General features: G+C 48.4%; 1 protein-coding gene across 5 annotated transcripts in view; it reads right to left on the bottom strand.

Annotated features, from left to right (window-relative positions):
* Positions 1-20,758, bottom strand: part of SLCO3A1 (solute carrier organic anion transporter family member 3A1) — a 402,379-nt gene that overhangs the window by 308,515 nt on the left and 73,106 nt on the right. For all 5 annotated transcript variants that reach the window (XM_088829680.1, XM_088829681.1, XM_088829682.1 and 2 more), the window contains exon 2: positions 12,452-12,917. In XM_088829680.1, the coding sequence (XP_088685806.1) occupies positions 12,452-12,917 (466 nt within the window). The remainder of the gene's footprint in view (positions 1-12,451; positions 12,918-20,758) is intronic.

The following is a 20,758-nucleotide window of genomic DNA, read 5'->3' as shown; positions in this document are numbered from 1 at the left end:
GAGGGTGTCTCCAGTACCACTGAGAACACATTCTGACTTTTCACCCACGGTTGCCTAAGTGAAGCTCCAAATGCTTCCTGTCGTTAAGTACAGTGTCTCCCCAGGGAACAGAGCAAGTTGAGGACTGAGCAATGAACAACATTCCAGTCCCCAAATGCCATCCGTCACACCATACAATCTATCACCTCGACTATCTTGGTTTATCTCATCCCTAGTCTCCGGTCACCAGGGTCTGCTAAACATAAGGACTGTCAGGGGTTTTAACCTTTCTGGGGTCAAAAACCTCTTAGAGAATCCAGTGAAAGGCTCCATGCCAAGAGTGTGTACATGTATCTCCATACCAACTTAAAAGGTTCTGGACAACTCCCCCTAAAGCACATCCAACAACCTTTAGCTTCAAATAGCCCCGTTAAGCAGCACTCAATTTCTCTTGACATTCTCCAGGCAAATTCACCAAGTGCAATTCTCAAGACTACCTGTAAGTTTCTATCAGTGTCCAAAACAGATAATCAAAAAGGACCTACTGTATAGCACAAGGAACTCTGCTCAATAGTCTGTAGTACCCTACAGAAGAAAAGCATTTGAAAAGAGAAAAGATACATGTAAACGTACAACTGAATCAGTCTGCTCTGCACCTGAAACTGACACATTAGTTTTTGTTTTTATTGGGTATAGTTGCTTTACAATGTTGTGTTAGGTTCTGCTATACAACTAAGTGAATTGGCTATAGGTACACATATATTCCCTCCCTCTCGGACCTTCCTCCCAGCCCCTTCTACCCATTAGGTCACCACAGAGCACCAAGCTGAGCTCCCTATAACACAATACGGTTAATCAACTATACTCCAACATAGAATAAAAATTTTTTTAATTAAAAAGCAATTAAAAGTTCTTATGAGTGTCCTTGAGCCACCGAATGCTTTAGAATCTTCAGATTTTATCTGTCATGTGGGCAAAAACAAGCATGTGCCTACACACACACACCACACACACACAGCTTGGCAAAAATAAGTGGCAAAGCTGAACTGGAACATATTCATTTAGTTTACTCATTCCTGACACTATGAAGTCATTAGAGGAAGTAAGGGTAGCTTTGGCGAGCAGAGCCATGCGAAGCAGCCAGGGTTGGTTATGTTTTTTCCATCCAATAAATAGCACCACTGAATAAGTTTCATGGGCTCAACACTCTCCTGCCCACATAAGCAATTTGCTATTAAATACTTATTGTTCCTGCACAAAGCCTGACACCAGGTTATTTTTAAATACTTTTACTTTTTTTTTTTCCGGGGGAGGGGGGAGTGGATAGGGAGAAAGTGGAAGGGGCATACTTGTGGCCTCAGGGTCCTTATCCTGCATCTTATCTTAAATGTCTATGAAATAAAGAAAAGGAGAGCTAAACCAGAACCTGCAACCTAATCCTTTGATTGGATGTACAGGGTCATGCGTTCATTAGTTCTTCAGAGTCAGAACATTACAAACAGCCAGTGCTTTGATCACCAGCCAGCTGTCTTACATGAGGACTGAGACGCCCAACCCTGTGGGAAGGTGCTTAGTCAGACCTCAAGAGGACATCAGTCCAGTCCAACTCTGACCTGACATGACCAGTGTTTAAGCTGCATTAGGCAGGAGCCTCTGGAGAAAGAGATGGCAGCCCACTCCAGTACTCTTGCCTGGAGAATCCCATGGACAGAGGAGCCTGGCAGGCTACAGTCCATAGGGTCACAAAGAGTCTGACACAACTGAAGTGACTTAGCACAGGCAGGATCCTGGGGCTTCCCTGGTGGCTCAGTGGTAGAGACCCTGCCTGCAATGCAGGAGACCCGGGCTCAATCTCTGGGTCGGGAAGATCCCCTGGAGGAGGGCACAGCAACCCACTCCTGTATTCTTCCCTAGAAAATCCCGTGGACAGAGAAGCCTGGCTGGCTGCAGTCCACAGGGTCGCAAAGAGTTGGACATGACTGAAGCAACTAAGCAGCAGCTTAGGTGGAATCCTGGACCACAACATTTGACTGCAAATGCTGGAAGGGATAATTTATGTGCTCAAGGGGAGTCTAAGGAGAATGCCAGTTGGAATTCAAGCTTCAGGCATGGCAGGATCCAGGGAGCCCTTGTGCCCTCTCTCATTCCTGGTGGTCTACTTTCCTTTGAGATCAAGTTCATCTCATGTGAAAACAAAGATGGACATTGGAATCTGCAGGCATACAGAGGTATTACAGCTTTCAGTCCTGGTAGAGAAAGTAACAAATCTCTCTCTACCCCCCACCCAGCTCTCCAGTCCATTTTTCAAACCTCATGGGGGACTCTGGTTGTCTCACTCCTGGGGCCAATCATTGCAGACCAGAGTCCTTCTCTATGTCATGTCTGGCCATGCATGGACCATCTCTGCTCATCTCTGGCAGTCCATAAGAACCACCTGGGATGGGGAGATCCATTTTCCCAGTGAAAACAATGAGGTTCTACACAGATCAAAACAAACATCCACAACACAGACTCTTTTGTGAAGCATTTTAACACTAAAGAATTCTTCAGCGATGAAGAACTCACACCCCACTGAAGAGGAAGGTCATTAATCTAACAACAAGTCACAACCCTCTATAGAAACCAAACCCTTCATGGCGTCTGCTCTCGCAGAAAGCTTCCAGTAGGTGAAAGGAAAAAAGGAAGTCAAGCCAAGACTGTTCTGAGAAAGGGGAAGTAAAAGGTCAGAAGTGAGCTAAAGAAAAGAAGATGCATGTTATTCAGGAAAATACAACACCTCCAAAACGTTCACTGAAGCGTAATACCTGTGTTACAGTCAAGAAGCAAAATAGTAGAAAGAGGTCTGCTGTCACCCACCAAGCGCAGTAAGAGGCTGGTGGTAAATAAGTAACGAACAGGAGACTCAGGTGCTTAAGGAAGGAAAATTCCCTTCTGTGCATCTTCACTGTCCCCAGGAATCTTCTCTAGGTCAGCCTGGGCCCTCTCTGGTCTTCCTTTCTGTCCATCAAACACTATGATGCTGTGTTCCGCATGGGACTTCCCTGGTGGTCCAGTGGTTAACACTCCGAGCTTCCACTGTAACACTCTGAACTCTTCCATGGGTTCAATCCCTTGTCGGGGAACTGAGATCCAGCATGCTGTATGGCATGGCCAAAAATAAATAAATAAATAATTTGGAAAAAAAATTACAATCCTTGAGCAAAGATGCTTTCACACACATAATCAACATCCACAAGCCCCAACCAGCCCTATATAGGATTGGTTTCTCAATGCTCCCTTCAGGGAACCTTCAAGAGGATTCTTCTTCCTCTACCTACAGTCCTTTCCAGGTGGTATTAGTGGTAAAGAGTCCGCCTGCCAACGCAGGAGACATAAGAGATTCGGGTTCGATTCTTGGGTCGGGAAGATCCCCTGGAGGAGGGCAGTGCAAGCCACTCCAGTATTCTTGCCTAGGAAATTCCATGGACAGAAGAGCCTGGCGAGCCACAGTCTGGGGTGTCACAAGAAGTCGGATATGAGTGATCACACACACGTGCATGCAGCAGATGTGGGAGGGGACCTCAAGACAAGGGCACCAACACTCACTGTGGCCCAAAGTCTCTTTTCATGACACCTTATGCCTCCTCACTTACCTTCTGGAAAAAGCCACAGCGAGGCCAAAGAGCTGGTTTCCAGCTCCCAGTGAATCTATCTGAACCAACCTGAGCTTCAGCAAATGTGGATGAGGCTACAGTCACAAAGTATCCATCACCTAAATGTCTACCCAACTCATCCCAGATTTTCTAGACTGACAAAACACTGTGCAGTCATCTAAAATGATGTTGACTATTCATGAGACACAAAAAAGCTTTTCATTGGCAGAAAGCAAGTTTACTCAGAGTATGGTCTTAACGAAGTAAAACTAAATACAAAAAAAATAATAATAATAATGGCTGAGGACTTCCCTGGTGGTTCAGTGGTTAAGACTACGCCTTCCAATGGAGGAGAGCCAAGTTAAATCTCTGGTCAGGGAACTGGATCCCACATGCCTCAGCTAAGACCTGGCACAGCCAAATAAATAAATATTATAAAAGAAGAAAAATGGCTGGAAGAAAATATTCTAAACACTGATAATTTTCTATAGGTATCTGCTTAAAAATTATTTATGTTTTCTTATTCTATTTTTTCTCAATTTTACTAAGACAAGAAAACATTCTTTTAAAAACTGAACAAATATTAAGAAGCAAATTAAGAAGCAATGTGCTAGAACCCAGAAAACCATCAATATATCACATTAGGGCAATGGCCATACTCTGAGGTGCCTCTGACTTAATACAAACCAGATCACCTGCTGCTTGGGGCAGCTGTAGCACTTTTTGTATTTTAAGATGAGCCACAGGAAGGGGTCTGCAGGCAAATAAGAGCCTTGTTGATTTAATTCAGGATGGAGGAGGTTGCTCATCTCAGATCTACTAGATCAATGATATCTGGACTGAAAATCAAGACCCAATCACTCTTATCAAAAGACCTGCCCTTGTATTTAAATAAGTCAATTGCTTTTTCCTGCCTCCTATTTCTCCACCTGGAAATGGGGACAGTACAACCACAGAGATGAAGAGGGCAGCAGTTACTGACCTCCACCATGGCATGATACTTAATATCCAAGCAAAGCCTCGCTTGGTAGATTCCAAGCTCATTTTATTGATAAGGAAACAGGCTCAGGTTAACTGAAAATGTGTCCAAAATCCTGGTAGGCAGGTCTGTGGAGGAGCCAGGATTTGAATCTCAAGACCATCAGAGCCCAAACTCAGAGTCTTGCCCAAGGTCACCCAGGCAGGAAGCACAGCAGTGATCCCATGAATCCTAGGGCATGAATTATGAGCAGCTGAGAATGAATGAGAAACATCCACCAGCCCAGGCAATATGGAAGTGCCAGATAAGAGCCACACACACGTCTCCTAGCAAGTTGCTAAAACACACTAAAAATGGCATGTGACCAGTCACTGGGGAGAAGGAATGGATGGAAGCCAGCCAAAACAAATTGACTGGTTTTACAGTGTCATTTATTTACAAAAAAAGAAATTAACAAGGGGAACTTCAATATCAGTGATGCTGCAAGAATATAACGAGCTGTGCTTGCTCCCACAAGGGATGGCTTTTTAATTATTTTTTCAGATGAACTGCAATCACAGTGTATTTGATCCATACCCGACCGACACTCTTTGGAGAGTTAAAACACAATTTACCCAATGTCAAGTTAAAATAAAAACTCATCAGAGGCAAAATAACTATGGACTCCCAGGACTCGGAAGAGAAATTTAGTTCTCTTAGGTGGCTGCCTGATATTAGTGACCTTTGTGCTAAACAAACACTTGGCATATGAAATCTGAGAATAATTCTCTTTGCATCATTAACTGGAACGTGGAGGGCTCCAGCAGGTCTCAACAGAAGTGGTAAACAAAGAAAATGTGACACATTCATGTCTAATAGATGTGCCTCCCAACTGGAGGAACCGCTCCGTGTATTCGGGCGCCCTGCAAGGATTCCATTCTTGGGAATGAACAAGCCCTTCATAAAGAATCCACTTCCTCCAGTTGACTCCCGCTCTTCTTACAGCCTTCTATCTGTGCATCTCCCCATGTGTGTTTGTGTGTCACAGGACTCAGAACGATCTGGTTTCATCTTAATCCCATTCTGCAATTTTCCCTTTTAGTAAAATTATTTACGCATTTATTTTTGGCCGTGATGGGTCTTCGTTCCTCCGCGCGGGCTTTGGCAAGCTGTGGCAAGCAGGGGCTACTCTCTAACTGTGCAGGGGCTTCTCACGGCAGTGGCTTCTCTTGTGGCGGAGCATGGGCTCTAGGCATGCACGCGTCCATATTTGCAGCACTCGGATGGGCTCAGTAATTACGGCTCTCAGGCTTAGCTGCTCTGAGGCATGTGGGATCTTCCCAGACCAGGGATCAGACCCCTGTGCCCTGCATTGGCAGGTGGATTCTTATCCACTGGACCACCAGGGGAGTCCCCATTCTGCGTTTTTAAAGCAATGTCATGCACATGTAATAAAATCGCACAGAACTATACACAGACATGGAAACCCACAAATCACTGTACATCATGCTGAAAATCTGAATGAACCCCATGGATAATACTCATACCCACACCCCCGTTTGGACACTGTACTGCAGGGATGCGAGATGTCATCATGGGGAGAAACTGGATGGGCCTACAGAGAACTTCCATGCACTTTGCAACAGCTTGTGATTCTGTAATTGCTGCAAAATAAAAAGTTTTTTAAAAAAAAAAACTACACTCTCAAATAATTCCTTGATTACTGGGAACCAAACAAACAAACATGGCAATGAAGTTCTTTATAGAAAAGTTAGGACAAAAGGGGTAGAGGTTTTGTTTGGTTCTAGTCCCCTGGTACCTTTTATGAGTTGAATCACAACTCATATGTTGGAAGCCTTAACCCCCAGTTACTCGGCACGTGACTCATTTGAAAATGGGGCCATAAAGAGGGAGCTGAGGTTACATGAGATCATATGGGTGAATCCTACTTCAATCTGACTGGTGATCTTGTAAGGGGAGGAAATTAGGACACACACAGAGATATCAGACATGCGAGCACACAGAAGGAAGACCATGTGAAGACACAGGAGAAGCCGGCATCTGCAAGCCAATGTAAGTGGCCTCCGAGGGAGCCGGCGCTGACACCATGATCTTGAACTTTCAGCTTCCCTAAATGTGAGAAAATAAATCTTCCACTGCTTACACCAGGGGCCCCCAACCTCCAGGATCTACTGCCTGATGATCTGAGGTGGAACTAATGCAATCATAATATTTCTATAATAATTATTTCTATTTCTTATTTATCATTATATTTATACTACTTAACTTACTTATATATTTGTATTTATTATCATCATAGCTATATATTATTCTATCCTAAAGGAAATCAGTCCTGAATATTAATTGGAAGGACTGATGCTGAAGTTGAAACTCCAATACTTTTGCTACCTGATGCAAAGAACTGACTCATTGGAAAAGATCCTGATGCCAGGAAAGATTGAAGGCGGGAGAAGGGGACGACAGAGGACGAGATGGTTGAATGGCATCACCAACTCAATGGACATGAGTTTGAGTAAGCTCTGGGAGTTGGTGATGGACAGGGAAACCTGGCGTGCTGCAGTACATGGGGTCGCAAAGAGTTGGATGTGACTGAGCGACTGAACTGAACTGATTATTCTACTAACATTTCTATTATTAAAGTGCACAATCAATGTAAGGCACTTGAATCATCTTGAAACCACCCTCCCCCAACTGGGTTGGCAGAAAAAAATTGTCTTCCACTAAACCAGTCCCTGGTGCTAAAATAAAAAATGTTGGGGACCACTGGTTTAAGCTCCTCAGTCTGTTGTGTTACATTTCACAGCCCTAGCAAAGCAATACAGCACCCAAAGCCTGCATGCCCCATTCACCTGGTCCTGTCCCCAAGTAACAAGCCCTCCAGCCTTGGCATCATCCCTCATGAAGAGGGAAACAGCGGCTGAATGTAGCAGGAAACCGAATCAAGTAAGGAACAGAGGTCCTAGCACAGAAGACCCACATTTTAGGTGCCCTTCCCTGCCCATGTGAGGCTGGCACTCAGCCAGTTGCAGGGTGACCAAACATGGAAGAGGGATCACCTCTTCCCAAAGTGGACCCAAAGGGCAGACCAGAGCCAGTGCGTGGAATGTTGTAAGGAGACAGATTTCCAACACAACATAAGGGCAATTTCCCAATGGCGATCAATGTTCCGATGGAATGAACAGCCAAGTGAGACTACATTGTTCACAGTTCTGGAAGAGGTGAGGGGAACAAGGAATCCTCCAGCTCTGATCTGTACCCATCGGTACTCAAACCACCATGAAACAGGGCAAAAGTCCTCCCAGACCCCGGACGTGCACTGTTAGCCGGGACTCCCTTCTCTCTCCTCTGCTTTCACACCCATTCCCCATTCCAATTGCATTTCTGCCTTTGGATTTGAGACACCCAGCTCTCTTCTCACCTTCCTGGCACCTCTGATTTTTCCCTAAGAGAGGCTTCAGGCTGTCTTGAGGAATGTCCTCACATGCTCCTGACTCCCTGGAGCATCCCCCAGCCCTCTGTCCCCTGCCCCACCCACCTCATCCCTGTCCCAGATGTACCAAAATAAATGTCACTCTCAAAGCCTGTGCTCAGCCCCATTCATTATCTTAGGCAAGTTACTTACCCTTTCAGAATCACAGTTCACTTGTCTGCTTTGTTTTATAAGAGCAAAACTTAAAAAAAAAAAAAAAATCCATGTCCACGTTCTACGACAGAGGGCATTTAATATTATTGTAGAGATCCACAAGGGAATATGACGTGTTCAAAAAGATCATTGAAGAATATTTAATGACACAGGGAAAGGTTCAAGAAATATTAAGAGAGAAATACGGTAGCAAAATATGTTCATGATAAAGACCTCTTTTGTGTGGAGAAAAGCATAACAATGCAGAAAAGGAGGATTTTATATAAGCATAAAGCTAAGAGTATTCTTAAATGATTCTTTTTCTATACTTTTCACAGTGAACATGTAATACTTTTCAACTAGAAATAAAATTATTTAAAAAACAAAACAAAACCTTACCACTCTCCTTTGGAGCCTTTTCCTTCCCAAAGGGAAAAAAAGGCACCAACCGACTGACATAGCAACCTAATGAAAGGACCCGGCGAGACCATTCCATTAGCCTCCTTACTCATGCAAACAATGGCCTTGCCTACAAGGATGTGATCTGAACTTGGAGAAACAGAGTAGCTAAGAAAGCTGAGCTCATGGAAGGTCAGAACATGGGTGAGTAGTAGGAGCAGCTCCCAGAGGTTGGCTGGTGGAACCCACTCACGCCCCCACACCAAACAGTCCCCTCTGCCACTCTGCTCCATCAGTCCCTCTGGGGAGAGAGAGCGCCACGTGTCTCCCTGGGTCACCCTCCAGCTGGGCTGTGAGGCTTGGCTCCACACTGTGTGGTCCTGAGAAGTCTGCCAGCAGAGTGGTGTCCCCATTCATTGGGTTTTGTCCCCTGGTAATGAGTTCCCCTGGCTCCCTCCCCAGGCTGGGCAGGAGTGGCTGCAGAATGGTGCCAGCCCTAGAAGCCCCTTGTGAATGACCATCAAGGAATCCGGGAATTTGGCAGTAATTCAGCCACAAGAGGCTGGAGCAAACAGTCACTTGGGTGGAAAATATCAGCTTGATTCGAGATGGAACGCTTCCCTTTTCCCTTGGCTATAGGGGGTCTGGGTCATGGCCGTGGATGTTCTGACGGCACCCAGCTGGTGACTCACAATACAGGTAACCCATCGTGAGTCACCAATGCAGAAGCATACTGATGCAGAAACACAGGATTTTGTATAACCAAAAAGCTAAGAGGAATTATTCAAGGGGTAGGACTTGTCACCAATGGCCTGTGGCTGGATCGATGCTGACACCCCTGGGGAAGGAGCAGCTGTGAACCACCTGTGCTTCACACGTGCAGGGTTTAAAAACCCTTTCAATCCCTAGTTCACACTCACATGTCAGGCCTGTGATCAGATGGCTGGCCATGGGCCTCTCTCTCTTAACCAGCTCTGCAGGGGCAGAACGAAGGTGGGCCTCTCTTAACCAGGTCCACAGGGGCAGAGCCAAGGGGCACACATGGTACTACACCCCGATGGGTGATGGGCATACACTGACACCTCCCTCCCAGGGCCAATCCCTTCAGACTGTCCTGCAGGGAGTTAAGACGCCACATAATTCATACCTATCCCATTTGGTCGGCTCCCCTAAATACTTCCCGAAGCCAAAGTAAACAGCTTCAGAAACTAGCTCCCTCTTACAGGAGAAAAATGCCAAAACAGTCCCATGGTCACAAACATGTTTTATGACTTGTACAATAAACGACTGGATCAGTTACGCTCTGCATATGCATGGTCTTCTTAAATTGTTCCTGGAGAATTCCAACCATGCATGGAACAAAAGGCCACCTACGGAGGCCAATCTGTGCAGAAGCTTGCTCTCTGTTGCTCAAAACACAGACACAAGAAATCAGCTCAGAAGCACTCAAGAAGGCCTGCTCACAGCCCTGGACTGTCATGTCTTGGAATCTGGCCAGACGCCACCAAGCTGCCCACACACCACACAGACACACTCCCAACTCTGGGAATGCTAAACTGTCAGAGAGGAAAAGTAGGCCCAGCTAGAAATTTGGTTGAGACCTTCCTCCTACTAGAGAGTCACTGTAAATCCCAGAGAAAAAGTCTCAGAACGAGAGAAGGGCCGTGCCTGCTACAGTCAGCCCTATAGTCCAAGCTTCCACCTCTCACAAAACCGAAATGAGTCCACATCCTAAGCTTGACCTATGAACCAGGCCCCATCAGTGCTACAAGATGCCTGACTCATCAGGGTAACAGAGAAGGCAATGGCACCCCACTCCAGTACTCTTGCCTGGAAAATCCCATGGTCGGAGGAGCCTGGTGGGCTGCAGTCCATGGGGTCGCTAAGAGTAGGACATGACTGGGCGACTTCACTTTCACTTTTCACTTTCATGCATTGGAAAGGAAATGGCAACCCACTCCAGTGTTCTTGCCTGGAGAATCCTAGGGACGGGGGAGCCTGGTGGGCTGCCGTCTATGCGGTCGTAGAGTCGGACACAACTGAAGCGACTTAGCAGCAGCATCAGGGTAAACTTCCACAAGAGGATGCTGAGTGTGCAGCTTCAGGCGTGGGCTCCAAGCAGAGGTGATCCACCTTGCCTGTGGCTTCAGGAGAGATGCCAGGGAGACATTTTTCTACTTGATTTCATCTTGAGACACAAGAGCTCAGCGTTTCACTCCCCTTTTCCTTCCCTGGGCTCTGATTTATCTATTTGCTGTTACTGATACCAAAATCTCTCTATCCTGGGGTACCAAAGTGATATCAGTCAAGTCAGAGTCCAGTGGCCCGGCTGGACCTGGGGAGACTGTTTTGGCTACAGGCTGTGGCCCATTCCCTGGCCTGCAGCAGACTCATGTTGTAGGGGTTTTCACTGAAGCCTTAAAAGCATCAAAATGTAAATGATTTCCTTAGAGCCCTCTCCCCACTGTGCCCACCTCCAGACACAATTATGGAAACCCCTAACCACAGAGCGAAGAGGCTAGCCATCAATCCTTTGTGTTCCACAGGTAGGCTGTGACAGGCCCATAAGCTCTCTACTCCTTGGATGGGAAGATGCACACTCTACACCTTTCTACACACAGCCTGTTCACAGAGGGCTAAGACATACAACGTATGTATTCAACTGAGTCATCTACCTCACAGGTAGGACATGAAGTCACCAAGGACAATCAGCATTCGGGGGGTAACTGCCTTGAACCCTGTCTCAGACAGCCTGGGCAGCGTATGGGGGAAACTTGGCAGGTAGGAGGCTTTTTGACCAATTCTGTTCAAGTTCTAGTTTAACCTAAACCTCCATATTGTAATTAACTTTATACTCCAAGGCACACTGCTTTGGGGAGGCACAGAGCTTCTGCAGGTGGAGGTAATTTATTTTACTTTTTTCCCAAAGCTTAAACACTCAATGATGGGGGTCATATCATAGAAGCTAACAGATGGTGGGAGGCAAAATCACACTCAGTAAACAAGAAAGCAGAGGTGCTCAGCAGTCCGGCCCTTGCCCTACAAATGACCATGCAGTAGTGCCCAGAAGCAGTGACTAAGAAGCCCGTTTGCTGTAAATGTAATTCAACCCCTGGATGTCTCTTAACCCCAACATTGGCAGATGGTTTCCATCCTTCCAGTATAAAATAACAGAAGTCACTGCAGCACAAAACAATTTTTTCAAAAGTTCACATGTACCTTATTTCTTCCCAAATATCCGGTTCTAGTAAATAATACCGTTACAGGGGAAAAACACACACACACACACACAAAGTTACCAACTTTGAATAAAACCAAATGCTGGGCATATGCAATCACTTTTATCTTTGAGCTTCAAAAAGACAACGATCAGGAGGTCATTTTGAGGATTAAAAACAGGGGTTTCCAATGTGTAGACCCCAAAGGATTTCTTGGTGGCAAATACCAGGCCGCCCAAAGTCCAAACACACACACACACAAAGGCAGATAAATATATATATATAAAAACTACCCCCACTCTCCTCCTCCCCCTTCCCAGGCTTGCTGATGCTCTTGCACAGCAGAGGTCAAATTCTGCTGCACACTGGAGTCACCTGGGGGAACTCGATCAAAAATTTACAAGTCCAGCCAGCACCCTGACGACCCCCAGAATTTTCTGGGGTGTGCAATTCAGGCATCAGCATTTCCCCCAAACACCCCCAGTCTGAGAATGAAAGCTGCTGACGAAACTTAAAGCTCTGGGGCCCAAATTTCCTTCCTTTGTTCGCACGCCCTGGGTCCCTATCCCGGGAATCCGCCCGCGAAGGGAAGCGGCCGCTGGGGCGCCGGCGTAGCGCCTACCTATGTAGAGCGAGGAATCCTTCCTCCGCACGTGGTCGTCGATGTAGGAGACGCCCAGGGGCTGCACCGGGGTAGCACCGATGCCCAGCAGCACCTGGGCCCCAATGAGCAGCAAGTACATCATGTTGGTGGCGGTCCGGCTGCGGCAGATGAGGTCCGGGTCGGGGCCCTGGCCGCCGCCCGAGCCGTTGGCGGCGCAGACGTCGCGGCCCTCGGCGCCCCAGCGGATCTCGCCCGCCTCGTACTTGTACTGGTGCGTCAGGAACTCGGGCAGCGCCGACAGCAGCGCGCCCAGCGCCATGACGATGCCGCCGCAGCCGATGAGGCGCGGCCGGTGCCCGCGCGCCCCGAAGTAGCTCACGAAGAGGATGAGAGCCAGGTTCCCGATCTCGAAGCTGCTGGCGATCACGCCCACGTCGGCACTCTGCAGGTTGAACCTCCGCTCCAGGGTGGTGAGGACGCTCACCTGTGGGGTGCAGAACGCAGTCTCAAGGCCCGTGCTGATGGAAAGCCCCCCGGAGGCCCCCTTCCCGCCGCGCAGCGCACCTGCGCGTCCTAAACCCTCCCACCCAGCCTGTTGGTTTGCCTTGTTTTGACCACCTGTGTCAAGTGCTTTACACCTTGAGTCCAAAAACCGTTTACTTGGTATGCTAACCGTTCATTCCTGGGGGCTCAGACGTTTAAGAAAATCTGCCTGAGATGCAGGAGACCTGGCTTCGATCCCTGAGTCGGGAAGATCCCTGGCGGAGGAAACGGCTACCCACTCCACTATTCTTGCTTGGAGAATTCCATGGACAGAGGAGCCTGGTAGGCTACAGTCCGGGGTGGGGGGTGGGGGTGTCGCAGAGTCGGATACGACTGAGCGACTAACATTAACATTAACCCTAATTAAATGGTTAAAGAATTAACTTTCCCGCGGGCAAAGTTTTCCTTGGCATCTGTTTCCATCCTGCAAGATTCTGCCTCTACGCATAAGAACCACGTCCCCCACCCCACAGCCGCCCCGTTTAGGGCTCGTGAAAGTGCAGGTCATTCAGTCATGTTGGACTCTTTGTGACCCCATAAACTATACAATCCGTGGAATTCTCCAGGTCAGAATACTGGAGCGGGTAGCCTTTCCCTTCTCCAGGAGTCCCATGAAAGTCTTGAAAAGCACAGCTTTCACAGACTGCCTCCCAACTACATCTTATCTCTCAAGTCCATGCTGGAGGTATAGGACTCTTGAGCTTTTTACTAGGAGGTAATTAGCAAAGCATATTGAGGGAAATAAAATTACAAAGAGACAAAAAACCTGGGGTAGGCAAAATGGACAAGCCAGATTAGCTCAGTAGGATAATCATTAGCTCTTCACTTCCTTCTGGAAATTTCCAAACACTGGACATTTCTCTCAAGGCCATCAGGTAAATATTTTCCTGGCTGTTCCGTGCGCTCCAGCTGTATCGAGTTTCCTTGGGTCAAACAGTTGAATACTTGCCCCACCTTTGCATCCTTGCCTGCCCCTCATTTGTTTAACAAATATCTACTGAACATCTGCTGTTGGCTTCACAATGCCCAGGACGCAAAAGACAGAAACAGGAGAAGGACAGGACTCAGTGCTCTGTGGTGACCTAAACGGGAAGGGAAGCCAAAAGAGGGGATATGTGTATCCATTTAGCGGAGTCACTCCATACAGCACAGGCTAACACAGAATTGTAAAGCAGCTATACTCCCACAAAAACAGAAACAAAAGAAACAGGAGGAAGGTATGACAAAAGATGCCTCCCTAGCAGGAAGGTAGACATGTATGCTGGGTACACGCTACATTCATGATGCAAAATCACATAGCAGGGTGAAGAGGAGATGCAGTATTTTAGGGTTCCTTGGAGAGAAAATGCAAATAGCCTCCCTGTCCTGCTGTGTGCAGTTTCCACACAGGGTATTATCAGCCGTACAAAAGGAGTCCCTGCCATGGGAGCCCTAGTTGGGAAGGAAGAACACTCCAGGCAAAAGCAACTGGGTGAGCAGATGTCGGGTGGCATGACTGCATGATGGAGTGGAAAGGTAGGTCGGTAAACAGACTATAAGGAGTCACAGGAGACACCCTTGAGGAATCAAAGAATCCCAGGCAGTGTGGTGAAAAGAGTGCAGAGCCTGGAGGAAGGGGCAGCTGGTTGGAGCCCTACCTAGGATTTCCTTAATTAGCTTCAGGACTTTGATCACGTTACTTAACCTCTCCAAGCCTGCCTACCAGGCAGGATGGATGTGAAGATTAGACACAACAGTATGAAAAGTCCATTAGCACAGAGTAGCCTTTCCCTACGTGTCCAGAGAGGCAGGGAAGCAAAGGGGTGCAGAACCAAAGCTCCGGGGCCATCCGTGACTCTCAATCACTTTGGGCGAAGGCACCCCATGCTTTCACTGTCCCATCTGTAAAATGGGTATAAGGGTGACGCCTCTGAGAGCTGGTGCCAGGAGTAAACACCTGTATGAATAGATGCGAGGTAAGGGCCATCTGCAACCATGGTCACCATTTATCCTTGGGGCTGCCCAGGTGGCGCTAGCGGTAAAGAACCCACCTGACAATGCAGGAAGATGTAGGAGATGTGGATTTGATCCCTGGGTTGGGAAGATCCCCTGGAGGAGGGCATACAACCCACTCCAGTAGTCTTGCCTGGAGAATCCTATGGACAGAGGAGCCTGGCGGGCTACAGTCCATAGGGTCACAAAGAGTTGGACACGACTGGAGTGACTTAGTGTGCAACATACACATGTTGGGACCAGCAAAGTGCTAAAACCATGAGAGTGACTCAGGTATGGTCAGCCTGTGGAGAATGGATTGAAAGGGGACTACTGACATAAACCCCAGCAGAAAAAGAGGCTATTTGTTATTGAGACAAGGGAGTACCGAAAGGTCAGTACCGTGAGGTCAGTACCGTGGCAATGGAAATGAACAAGAATATCTGAGAAGTGTCCTAGAGGCAGAATGACATCTTTAGGGAGATTGGGCTGCCTCTGAGCGCTTGAGCATGTGCTGCTAAGGAAAGAGAGGAAGAAGAGTCAGTGGCTCTAGCCTTCCTCCAAATGTATAAATATGAGCACAGGTGTCAGCATCCCATATGCACAGCCTCTCTGCAATGTCCCCCCACACAACTGTGCTCATTAATATACCTCCATTCCACCTGCATCCAACCTTTTTGGCACCAGGGACTGGTTTTGTGGAAGGCAATTTTCCCACGGAAGGGCTCGGGAATGGATTCAGGATGATTCAAGCACATTACATTTATTGGGCACTTTATTTCTATTATTATTACATCAGTTCCACCTCAGATCATGTGTTAGTAGATCCCAGAGGTTGGGGAGCCCCTGCTCTAGTCTATTTACCTGTATTATTTTTTAAAAAGACAGTAGCCCAGTAATTCCTGTTAGCCTTTCAACCCTACACATTTAAAAAGACTCCTTTAACCCAGGGGTTTCCAATGCTACCTTCAGACTGGATGCACCCAGAAAGCACTTAAACATTTCAGATGCCAGGTCCCTCTGTGAGTTTTCAAGCCAGGGAGCTGGGATTGTGTTAAAGCCCTCTGGATGCTTCTACCTGGGTTATCACAGCCCTAAGGTGACGACACAAACTACCGCAGCCTTTCTGTCAACCCTGGGCCTGGGGTGTGCTCTGCAGAGCAGGGCCCAGCACTGTGCAGGTCCCTGTTCATGACCAAGGACGGGACAGCTGTGTCGCCCTCCTTTATCAGCATTCCGATTCTGATTCCTGTTTCTATTGTCTTTCTACTCAAATCAAGGCCAGCTCACAACTCATGCAGCCCGAGCTGTAAGTTAGATTGTTTTTCAAGCACTAAGTAGTGGCCGTGGTCGAGAAAAGAAGTTTCATGATTCCTGGTCTCATTAAAATGGCTCTCAAATGTTCCCAGACATCTTGACCAAAGGTCTGGACAAGTGAAAACGAAGGTTTCATTTAGCCCCTTCTTTCCTTTGTAACGGGCTTCCCAGGTGGCCCAGTGGTAAAGAATCTGCCTACCAATGCAAGAAACACGGGTTTGATACCTGATCCAGAAAGATCCCACATGCCACAGAGCAACCAAGCCTGGGGGCCACAAATATTGAGCCTGTGCTCTGGAGCCTGGGAGCTGCAACCACTGAGCCCATGCACCCTAGAGCCCGTGCTCTGCAACGAGAGAAGCTACCACAGTAAGAAGCCCGTGCACTACAATTAGAGAGCAGTCCCCACTCATCACAACTACAGAAAAAGCCCACAAGGCAACGAAGACCCAGCGCAGCCAAAGATTTTATGAATTAACTAAAATAGTAGAAGACAGTAACAGAAGTGGACACGTGTGGGCAGCATCTCCTGGGTGGCCCTCGAGCAGGCTGGCGGGTCTGCAGCCTGGTGACCTCCACCTGGGGAGGAGAGGGAACAGCAGTTGGGAGGCAGGACAGGCAGGGATGAGCAGAAGGTGTATTTCGTTTCTGCCATGAGGCTTCATGGCATCCGTCCTGGGGAGCAGACCTGAAATATGACAGCCGCTCCGTTCCAGCAGGTGTGCCTGTCATAAAACATCACACAGGTGTGGACGATAATGATGACATACGGGTGGCAAGGCGAGAGGCAGCTGTGGGCAAAACAAAAAGAACTCGCTCTTCTAGAGAGAGTGGGGGCCCATGCCTGCAACTCTGTCCTGCCTCCAACCTGCTCCTTGCAGAGCGACCCACAGGGGAGACAGTGGGAGGGGAAACACTAATCAAAAGCACCCACCCTGGCCAGCACCACAGTGACCCTCCGCATGAGTTATCTCCCAAGAGGAAGAATTCCGGAAAGGTCCCACACATCCGACCAGCCTCCCAGGATCCTCCTCGCTGGGATCCATCTTGGCTGAGGGATGCGCGAAGGACCCCGAGCCAGAATGAGGGGCCAGAGATGACCTGGAAACTCACCCCATCACGATGAAACCAGAGACAGGGACCCACGCGGCAGAGCCGTCCTCCTGGGTTCCCTCACCTTCCTGCTCGCCACCTGGGTGCCCCTTCCCAATAAAGTCTCTTGCTCTGTCAGCACATGTGTCTCCTCAGAGACTTCATTTCCAAGTGTTAGACAAGAGCCCGCTCTCTGCTCCTGGAAGGGGGCCCCCACTCCTGCAAGAATAGGAGTAGTAGGGTCCTGACCTCCTTGACCCTGAAACCTCTTCAAAGCCTCACGGACACCTCTCTGAATCTAGAGTTAAGCTACACAGATATTCTAAAAAGATGCTTTGGGGCCCAATTATGTCAGAGGCTAATGTCTTCACTTATTTAAACCATAATTTGGACAAGTTGAACTAATTAATTATGCACGAGGCCATAAACCCACTTGTGGCTCATAGGTGGCAATGAACAATCCAACTATGAGGACGATGCCTGCCAGTGGCAATGGCTGTCTCTACTTAACAGCTAACAGGACTGATGGCAATATCTTGATAATGAGAGATGAAGGAAGCTCCAGGAGGAAAAGAGGATGTGTCCTCACCCTGCACCAAGTAGGTACAAAGTGATTATTAAAAGAATGCAATATTTATCAGGTTTCTGCTACCCCAATTCAAAAACAAAAAAATACACTTGAATTTCAGAATATCCTGGCGCGCTGGTTAAAAATACAGATTACCAAACCCTGAGAAGAGGCCCAGGAGTCTGAGGTTTTATAAAAAAAAAACCCGCGGTGGGGGGGTGTCTCTGGTGCCCAGTGTGGGGGAGGTATGAACATCACTGACACTCCAAGTGTCCTGCGTGCATGAAAGTGAAAGTGTTAGTTGCTTAGTCAACTCTGACTCTTTGCAACCCCATGGACTGCAGCCTGCTGGGTTCCTCTGTCCGTTGGGTTCTCCAGGCAAGAATACTGGAGTGGGTTGCCATTTCCTTCTCCAGGGAGATCTTTCCGACACAGGGATTGAACCTGTGTTTCCCACATTGCAGGCAAATTCTTTTCTTCCCTGTGTGGACAGGGAAGCCTGTCCACACACATACTTACCATTAGTTGAGAGCAACAGTTTTCAAACTTCATTGGCAGCAAAATCCCCTGGAGGGTATGGGACTGCTGGAGCCCAAGCTTCAGAGTCTCTTCTGACTCAGAGCATCGGGGATACGTCTGGGAATTTACATTTCTAACAAGCTCCCAGGTGATGTGGATGCTGCTGATCTGTGGACCAGTGGATTAGACCAAACAGTGGATCAGACCAAACAGTGGTTTGAGAACCACTGCTCTGCTGGGCTCTCCGTCCTTAATAAGCCTGTCTCCCCTCAAGATTAAAAAGCTTTCTTTTTGTTGCTGTTGTTTAGTCGCTAAGTCATGTCCTACTCTTTGCGACCCCATGGACTGCAGCCTGCCAGACTCCTCTGTCCACGGGATTCTCCAGGCAAAAATACTGGAGTGGGTTGCCATTTCCTCCTCTGGGGGATCTTCCCAACCCAGGGAGTGAACATGCATCTCCTGTTTGGCAGGTGGATTCTTTGCCACTGAGCCACCAGGGAAGCCCCCGCTTTTTTTAAAAGAGATGCCAGTTGAAAGCCCTCCCTCATTTCTGGCTCAAGGAGGCTCACCTCTTAGGGAGTCCGAGGTGCACACTGGGGGCCACTTGCCCTGCGCAGGGAGCCCAGACCCAAAGGGAGACCTTCAGTTTCTCTGGGTATGAGGGTATGTCCAGCTTCCCGTGGACAGAGGAGCCTGGCGGGCTGCAGTCCATGGGGTCGCAGAGTAGTCAGAAATGCCCTGAGACAGGAGACCACGGACAGATGGGTCTTTCCTCACCTCTAAAAGGGTCAGGGTTACCAGGGGGTCACGGAACACACAGCCAAGCTCCGGGAGCAGCAGCTGAAGCTCAGACTTGCTTGCGTGAGCCCTCCCCCAACCCGTAGGTTTTCTTATTCTGGAGTAGGGGGTGGGGACTGGACTAGAATCACCTGGAAACCACACCAGCACCGCCCCCTACCCCACCCCCACCGGGACTGAGATACAATGTGTGAGGCAGGGGCCCAGGCGGGAGTCTATGAAAGCTCCCAGGTGATGCTAATACTCAGGCAGGTGGGGGAGTGTGTGGATGCGCAGAGGGGCCAACTGTAGGGGTGCTTACAACAGCGCACCCTGGTCCTATCGGGGTGGAGCACCGGGGCCTCCAGTTCAAATCTGGCTTTGACGGCGCTTGGCCACGTGGATCTTTCTGCGCTGTCTCCGCACCTGTGCTGTGAGGCTAACAATACGAGCACCATGAGGTCAGGATTCCCAGCAGCCGGTAACCATATCCCTGGTGCGCATGCGTCGTGTGACTTCCAACTAGAGCCACGCACACAGCCTACTTGGGGTGGGAAGTACAAGGAATATGACTAAGGCTGAGAAGGAATCCCTGCCCTGGGGTCTAAGACCTGGGGGAAAGGAGAAAGAAAGGGTCCTAACAACACAGCTGGCCTTGAGGGGTCATGCATTAGAGTAGCAGGAGGCTCAAGGGAATGAGAACACACCTCTGGCTGCAAGTGGAGGGAAATCGACCTGGGATGCAACAAGAATAAGCCGGATTTTAATACACGGGAGGAGAGGCACAATTTTCTAAGAAGGAAGATCAGTGCGGTGGGGAGGCACTGAGGAGGGAGAGTTCAGACCATCCTGGGGGAAAGGGAACAAGACACTATGGTTGCTCCCCGCCGTGTCCTCAGCCTGCCTTGTGTCTGTAAAGAACCTGTAGCCAAAGAATAAGTTCAAATAGAGAAGTGAGAAAATGCAGAAGCAAAGAAAAACAGTCAAAGGGGACCAAATAATAATGGTTTAGTCTGTAAGTAGGGATACCCTGGTGGCTCAGATGGTACAGAATCCGCCTGCAATGCAGGAGACCCGGGTTCGATCCCTGGGTTGGGAAGATCCCCTGGAGAAGGAAAGGCAAAGGCCTTCAGTTCTTTCTCAAGGGCTATAGATGATATTCTGAGCCATATTCTGCGAGCTGTCTAATGGATACTGAAACCCCCGCCACATGGAAGGAGTTAACTATATGATGACCAGACTGTAGCTATGACATGAGCTGCCACGATTCCAAGAACTGGCCTCGAGGAAATGGGAACAAGCCGACCCTGGAACTGAAGACTAACTGCACTTAAAACAATCAAGATGACGCTTGATCACGGATGACCAACTGCCAGATGACTGTCAGAACTGACTGTGCTGTTTCTGCATGTAGCCCCCTCCCTCAGCCTATAAAAAAGCCTTCGATTATTGGTGGGGTGGGGGGGGGGAATTGGTCTTTGAACAGACAACCACCTCCCGCATTCACAATAAAGCAAACTTTCCTTTCCACCAACCTG

The sequence above is a fragment of the Moschus berezovskii genome, chromosome 21, assembly GCF_049115385.1.
Source record: "Moschus berezovskii isolate FMDL1 chromosome 21, NW_MosBer_1.0, whole genome shotgun sequence".
Classification (NCBI taxonomy): domain Eukaryota; kingdom Metazoa; phylum Chordata; class Mammalia; order Artiodactyla; family Moschidae; genus Moschus; species Moschus berezovskii.
This window is presented reverse-complemented; position numbering and strand designations above follow the sequence as displayed.